The sequence below is a fragment of the Loxodonta africana genome, chromosome 4 (genome assembly GCF_030014295.1).
Source record: "Loxodonta africana isolate mLoxAfr1 chromosome 4, mLoxAfr1.hap2, whole genome shotgun sequence".
Taxonomy (NCBI): Eukaryota; Metazoa; Chordata; class Mammalia; order Proboscidea; family Elephantidae; genus Loxodonta; species Loxodonta africana.
Genome location: NC_087345.1, coordinates 8,600,619 through 8,607,815, shown reverse-complemented (window position 1 = coordinate 8,607,815; position 7,197 = coordinate 8,600,619). Strand labels below are relative to the sequence as shown.

Genomic DNA, 7,197 nt, shown 5'->3' with positions numbered 1-7,197 from the left:
CGGCCCAGCACAGGGCCAGAGTCCACTGGCTACCACCACAGTTTGTTGATAGCCCCCTCCGCCCACAAATATGTGTTGTACTCCTAACCCCTATACCTGTGCCTGTGATCCTGTTTGGAAATAGGAGTTCTTTGTTACCTTAATTAGATCATACCTGAGTAAGGCGGGTTCTAAATCTAATCACTTTGTTGTTGTGAGGTGCTGTCGAGACGGTTCCTACACAGTGACCCTATGCACAGCAGAACAAAACACTGCCCGGTCCTGTACCATCCTTACAATCATTGTTATGCTTGAGCTCATTGCTGCAGCCACTGTGTCAATCCACCTAATTGAGGGTCTTTCTCTTTTCCGTTGACCTGTACTCTGCCAAGCATGATATTCTTCTCCAGGGACTGATCCCTCCTGACAACATGTCCAAAGTATGTGAGACGCAGTCTCGCCACCCTTGCCTCTAAGGAGCATCCTGGTTGTACTTCTTCCAAGACAGATCTGTTCATTCTTTTGGCAGTCCATGGTGTATTCAATATTCTTCGCCAACACCACAATTCAAAGGTGTCAATTCTTCTTCAATGTTCCTTATTCATTTTCCAGCTTTCACATGCGTATGATGCGATTGAAAATACCATGGCTTGGGTCAGGCGCACCTTAGTCTTCAGGGTGACGTCTTTGCTCTTCAACACCTTGAAGAGGTCCTTTGCAGCAGATTTGCCCAATGCAATGCGTCTTTTGATTTCTTGACTGCTGCTTCCGTGCCTGTTGATTGTGGATCCAAGAAAAATGAAATCCTTGACAACTTCAATCTTTTCTCCATTTATCATGGTGTTACTTATTGGTCTAGTTGTGAGGATTTTTGTTTTCTTTATGTTGAGGTGCAATCCATACTGAAGGCTGTGGTCTTTGATCTTCATTAGTAAGTGCTTCAAGTCCTCTTCACTTTCAGCAAGCAAGGTTGTGTCATCTGTATAACGCAGGTTATTAACGAGTCTTCCTCCAATCGTGATGCCCCGTTCTTCATGTAGTCCAGCTTCTCGGATTATTTGCTCAGCATACAGATTGAATAGGTATGGTGAAAGGATACAACCTGACACACATCTTTCCTACCTTTAAACCAATCAGTATCCCCTTGTTTTGTCCGAACAACTGCCTCTTGATCTATGTAAAGGTTCCTCATGAGCACAATGAAGTGTTCTAAATTCCAATTCTTTGCAATATTATCCATGATTTGTTATGATCCACACAGTCAGATGCCTTTGCATAGTCAGTAAAACACAGGTAAACATCCTTCTGGTATTCTCTGCTTTCAGCCAGGATCCATCTGACATCAGCAATGATATCCCTGGTTCCAGGTCCTCTTCCGAGACCGGCCTGAATCTCTGGCAGTTCCCTGTCCATATACTGCTGCAGCCATTTTTGAATGAGCTTCAGCAAAATTTTGCTTGTGTGTGATAATAATGATATTGTTTGATAATTTCTGCATTCGGTTGGATCACCTTTCTTGGGAATAGGCATAAATATGGATCTCCTCCAGTCAGTTGGCCAGGAAGCTGTCTTCCATATTTCTTGGCATAGACGAGTCAGCACCTCCAGTGCAGCATCTGTTTATTGAAACATCTCAATTGATATTCCATCAATTCCTGGAGCCAATGCCTCCACAGCAGCTTGGACTTCTCCCTTCAGTACCATCGGTTCTTGATCATATGCCACCTCTTGAAATGGTTGAATATTGACTAATGCTTTCTGGTATAATGACTCTGTGTATTCCTTCCATCTTCTTTTGATGCTTCCTGCATCGTTTAATATTTTCCCCATGGAGTCCTTCACTATTGCAACTTGAAGCTTGAATTTTTTCTTCAGTCCTTTCAGCTTGAGAAATGCCAAGCGTGTTCTTCCCTTTTGGTTTTCTATCTCCAGGTCTTTGCACACGTCATTATAATACTTTACTTTGTCTTCTCGAGAGGCCCTTTGAAATCTTCTGTTCAGTTCTTTTACTTCATCAATTCTTCCTTTTGCTTTAGCTGCTTGGCGTTCATGAGCAAGTTTCAGAGTCTCCTCTGACATCCATCTTGGTCTCTTCTTTCTTTCTTGTCTTTTCAGTGACCTCTTGCTTTCTTCATGGATGATGTCCTTGATGTCATTCCACAACTCGTCTGGTCTGCAGTCACTAGTGTTCAATGCGTCAAATCTATTCTTGAGATGGTCTCTAAAGTCAGGTGGGATATACTCAAGGTCTTATTTTAGCTCTCATGGACTTGCTCTGATTTTCTTCAGGTTCAGCTAAAACTTGCATATGAGCAATTGATGGTCTGTTCCACAGTCAACCCCTGGCCTTGTCTTGACTAATGATATTGAGCTTTTCCATTTCGTCTTTCCACAGATGTAGTCAGTTTGATTCCTGTGTGTTCCATCTGGGGAGGTCCATGTGTATAGTCACCATTTATGTTGGTGAAAGAAGGTATTTGCAATGAAGAAGTCGTTGGTCTTGCAAAATTCTATCATTCGATCTCTGGCATTGTTTCTATCACCAAGGCCATCTTTTCCAACTACTGATCCTTCTTCTTTGTTTCCAACTTTTGCATTCCAATCACCAGTAATTATCAATGCATCCTGATTGCACGTTCGATCAATTTCAGACTGCAGCAGCTGATAAAAATCTTCAATTTCTTCATCTTTGGCCCTAGTGGTTGGTGCATAAATTTGAATAATAGTCGTATTAACTGGTCTTCCTTGTAGGCGTATGGATATTATCCTGTCACTGAGAGCGTTGTACTTCAGGATACATCTTGAAATGTTCTTTTTGATGACGTATGCAACACCATTCCTCCTCAAGTTGTCATTCCCAGCATAGTGGACTATATGATTGTCTGATTCAAAATGGCCAATACCAGTCCATTTCAGCTCACTAATGCCTAGGATATCGATGTTTATGTGTTCCATTTCTTTTTTGACGATTTCCAATTTTCCTAGATCCATACTTCATACATTCCAGGTTCCAATTATTAATGGATGTTTGCAGCTGTTTCTTCTCATTTTGAGTCATGCCACATCTGTGAATGAAGGTCCTGAAAGTTTTACTCCATCCACGTCATTGAGATCGACTCTATTTTGAGAAGGCAGCTCTTCCCCAGACATCTTTTGAGTGCCTTCCAACCTGGGGGGCTCATCTTCCAGCACTATATCAGACAATGTTCCACCGCAATTCATAAGGTTTTCACTGGCTAATGCTTTGCAGAAGTAGACTGCCGGGTCCTTCTTCCTAGTCTGTCTTAGTCTGGAAGCTCAGCTGAAACCTGTCCTCCATGGGTGACCCTGCCGGTATCTGAATACTGGTCGCATAGCTTCCAGCATCACAGAAACACGCAAGCCCCCACAGTATGACAAACTGACAGACACATGAGGGCTAATCACTTCAGAAAACCAAAAAGCAAACCCGTTGCCATGGAGTTGATTCTGACTCAGAGCGACTCTCTAGAACGGCTCCATAGTGATTCCAAGAAGCAGCTGGTAGATTTGCTCAGCAGCCGAGCTCTTAACCACTGTACTTTAGGGAAGGTTCTAAAACGAATTCCCAGCCTGAGGTCAAGACTGGGATCTCCTAGGCCAACACCAACATTTAGACACTGGTGTTTAGTTAAAAATTATTAATTTTAGAATGTGTAGTATAGTCACATGACTCAAACTCAACAAATACAAAATCGGGAACAACTCCCCCCCTTATTTCCCAGGGCCCCCCTTCCCTGTCCTGGGTCACACAGCACTAACAGCAGGACAGACTGTGCCTGGGGGGGGGGGCTACCACTCACAGAGAGCAGTGAATTAAAGTTCACAGTCAGGCGCTGAGCCAGCACGACCCCAGCTCGTGTCTGTCAGAGCAGGACTGTGCTCCGTGGGGTTTGCGAGGGCTGATTTTTCAGAAGTAGGTCTCCAGGCCTTTCTTCCGAGGGACCTCTGGGTGAACTCGCACCGCCAATCTGAGTGTGTTAACAATTTGCACCACTCAGGGACTCTGAACCAGCACAAGGGGAGATAGAAAAGCAGCCTCAACCCAGCATCCACACCCTAACTCTCAATCCTCTCCCCACGTGTCATCCAGCCAGGCCTCTCCCACCTGTGAGGGTCTCTGGAAATCAACACCCATCCTAAGTGCAGTCCACCTCATCTCTTACGGGCGTTGTGGATTGAATTTGGCACCACAGAATATGTGTTGGCCTCCTAATCCCTATACCTGTGCATGGGATCCTGTTCGGAAATAGAGGTTCTTTGTTATGTTAATTAGACCGTACCTGAGTAGGGTGGGCTCTGAATCTAATCACTTCTGAGTTATAAAGGATCAGATTAAACACAGACACACATAGACGCATGCATGGGGAAGACAGATACCATGAGAGGACCATCTATGGGGAACCAGGGAAGGCTCGGGGCTACCAGCAAGGACGGAATCGATACCACGGAGACCCTGATTTGGACTCTCAGCCTCCGGAGCTGCCGGACATTAGATGTTTCGTCTGCTCTTTCCTCCCCTGCTCACCCAGCCTGGTCTCAGCCACCAGCAGCTGTTTCCTGTGGCTCAGTCGCCTCTTCCGGAAAGGTTCCGAGGAGTTTTCCTGGATGCGATCTACTACTCCCTGCCCTTGTCCCCCTTGCGAGGTCGCCTGCCAGTGTCACCCCCCCATACTCGGACAGTTCTTTGTTCACGGGGATCCCCCAGCCCCAGGCCTGGTTCTTGGTAGAAGCTCAAGAGAAGAAATGATATATTTGTGTGTTAGTCGATGAACTTGGGCTTCCAGGATGTAACTGCATTCCCACCAACGTGGGGACCGTGCCTTTGTTTGTGTTCCCACCATGTCCCCAGCACCATCGGCTGTGCCTGGGAAGGCGCAGGTGCTCAAAAGTGTAGGGCAAAAAAAAAAAAAAAAGATGCAGTGAGCGCCCTGGGTGTTTGCCCAGTTCGCACTTCCCAGCTGAACCCGTCAGTGGACTTGGGTGGGAGGTGGTGCCCGCGCCGCGTGGGCCTCGGGTAAGGGCTCCGCGGAACGCCCTGGGCTGCGCGGGGCAACCGCCTGCGCCGCAGCCCGCGGGGACTCGGGCGCCGGGGCGTGGGGACTCGGCCCGGGGACTCGGCTGGGCCCGCCGCGGGGGCGGGGGCTGCGCTGGGCCGAGCTGGCCGCGCCCTCCTTGCCGTCACTCCCCGGGCAGGCGAGCGAGCGAGCGGGCGGGCGGCGGCCACCCGGCTCCCAGCGCGGCCCATGTCGTCTGCTGCGTCGCCCCCTTGGCCGCAAAGGATGAAGAAGGACGAGTCGTTCCTGGGCAAGCTGGGAGGCACGCTGGCCAGGAAAAAGAGGGCCAAAGAGGGTGAGTGCACCCCACGCGCACGCGCCCCCGCGTCCCGGCTGAGCCCGCGCCGGCGGCTGCCTGGGCCCGCGCACCGCTCCCTACCCGGGCCCCCGCGCACGCGCCCCATCTCCCGTCGGTCCCCCGCGCACGCGCCCCCGCTCCCCTCGGGCAGCCACGCGCACGCGCCCCCGCTCCCAACCCGGGCACCCACGCGCACGCGCCCCCGCGCCCCGCCCGGACCCACGCGCAAGCGCCCCCGCTCCCCTCCGGCACCCACGCGCAAGCCCGGGTACCCCGCCGGCCCCGCCCAGGCCCACGCGTAAGCGCCCCAGCTGAGTCCCCGCGCCTGGCCGAGTCCCACGCTACTCGCGGCTGCGACCTTCGGGACAGGCCTTGACCCTGGCTCCTCCTGCTTCGGAGACCTCCGAGCCCTGAGCCGGACACGCTGTGTGCGGGTCGCCCTCCAACTGCAGCGGGTCCCTGGCGTCGGTTATGTGCGCCCTGGCCGGGCTCCTGCCACAGGCAGCCCTGGGCTCGAACGATGGCCAGCGGCCAGCCGGGCAGAGTCTCCGTTCATTGCCTTTGCATTCAGCCGCCCGTTGAGTGCCTGCTGCGGACTGGGCGCTGTTATGGCTCCAGACAGACAAGTCTCTTGGTTTTTTGGGTAGGGGAGCCAGTAATGATAACCGAACAGACAAACGAACCGAGCAGCCATGCCGTGCGACCGTTCATTTGATGAGCATTTAGTGGACAAGTGCCGTGTGCCGGGCACTGCTGGGTAGCTCAGGGGGCTACCTGCGGCGGGGCCCGGCTAGTGCGCCCCTGACCCCCCAGAAGCAGAGAAGGAAAGGGGCGCAGGGCGCGCGGGTCAGAGGCGTCGGAGGCGTGCGAGCAAGGGCCGAAGAGGACGCCATATTTCTTACTCCGTGTGTGTGTATTTCAAACAACGATTCTGTAGAATTACGTACCTTTCTTAGATTTTAAGGTTTTAGAGTTGCAGGCGGTGTAATTTCTGGAATCTTCTATGTGTGCTTTAAGCACACTCCTGTTCCCAAGGCCTCTCCTGGAGCCAGGTTCCCAAATTGTTCCTTTGGGCCCCGGAAGCTGTTCCCTTAGGGCAGTGCCTTGGGCGACATTCTGGGTGTGGGAGAGTTAAGCTCACCAGGACTAGGAGCTGCTGTGAAGGGGTCGGTGGGGTGGAGGCGCAGGGGCGGGCCTCACCATCATAAGGAAAGGCCGTATTAAGGGTATGAGAGGAATTTCCTTAAACTCACTGAACCTGACTTACGAAGACCTGCGAAGACTTCAGGACGCCTGTGACCCCAGGGACATGTTTACCCTCGGGGGTATGTGTTCTCTCACGGGGTGTGTGTTCTTGCACGTACTTCCCCTAGGAATTTCTGTACTTTGAGAGGAGAGTAGCCCAGGTATTTCCCTCCAGGGCTGCGTGTACCCCCAGGGGATGTGTGTCTCGCCACAAGAATTCCCTCAGGGATGCTTTTACCGCGGTAGCACATTCACCGGAGCTCCCTGAGGGCAGGGCCTTGTCGTCTTCAGTGAGCCTCCCCATTTCGTCGCAAATTGTTTAACTCTCTTCCAAGGCTTAGCTTGAGGACCCAGCTGGTTTACCAGTTGCTGTGGAATGGACTCCTACTCATGTCGGCCGCGTGTGTGTCAGAGTAGAACTGTGCTCCCCAGGGTTTTCAGTGGCTCATTTTTCAGAAGCAGATCGCCAGGCCTTTCTTCCGAGGCACCTCGGGTGGACTGGAACTTCCAACCCTTTGGTTAGCCGTGATCGCGTGAATCGTTTGCACCACCCAGAGACTCCGGAGGATGCAGACTGGCTCGTATTAATCTCTCTGAAGT

At 51.4% G+C, this 7,197-nt stretch overlaps 1 protein-coding gene across 1 annotated transcript in view; it reads left to right on the top strand.

The window, feature by feature from the left end:
* Window positions 1–5,201: 5,201 nt before the first annotated feature.
* The window catches only part of PARVB (parvin beta), a 164,779-nt gene continuing 162,783 nt past the window's right edge, over window positions 5,202–7,197 (top strand). Inside the window, exon 1 of the mRNA XM_064283396.1 lies at window positions 5,202–5,349. Within this exon, the coding sequence (XP_064139466.1) occupies window positions 5,244–5,349 (106 nt within the window). The 5' untranslated portion in view covers window positions 5,202–5,243. The remainder of the gene's footprint in view (window positions 5,350–7,197) is intronic.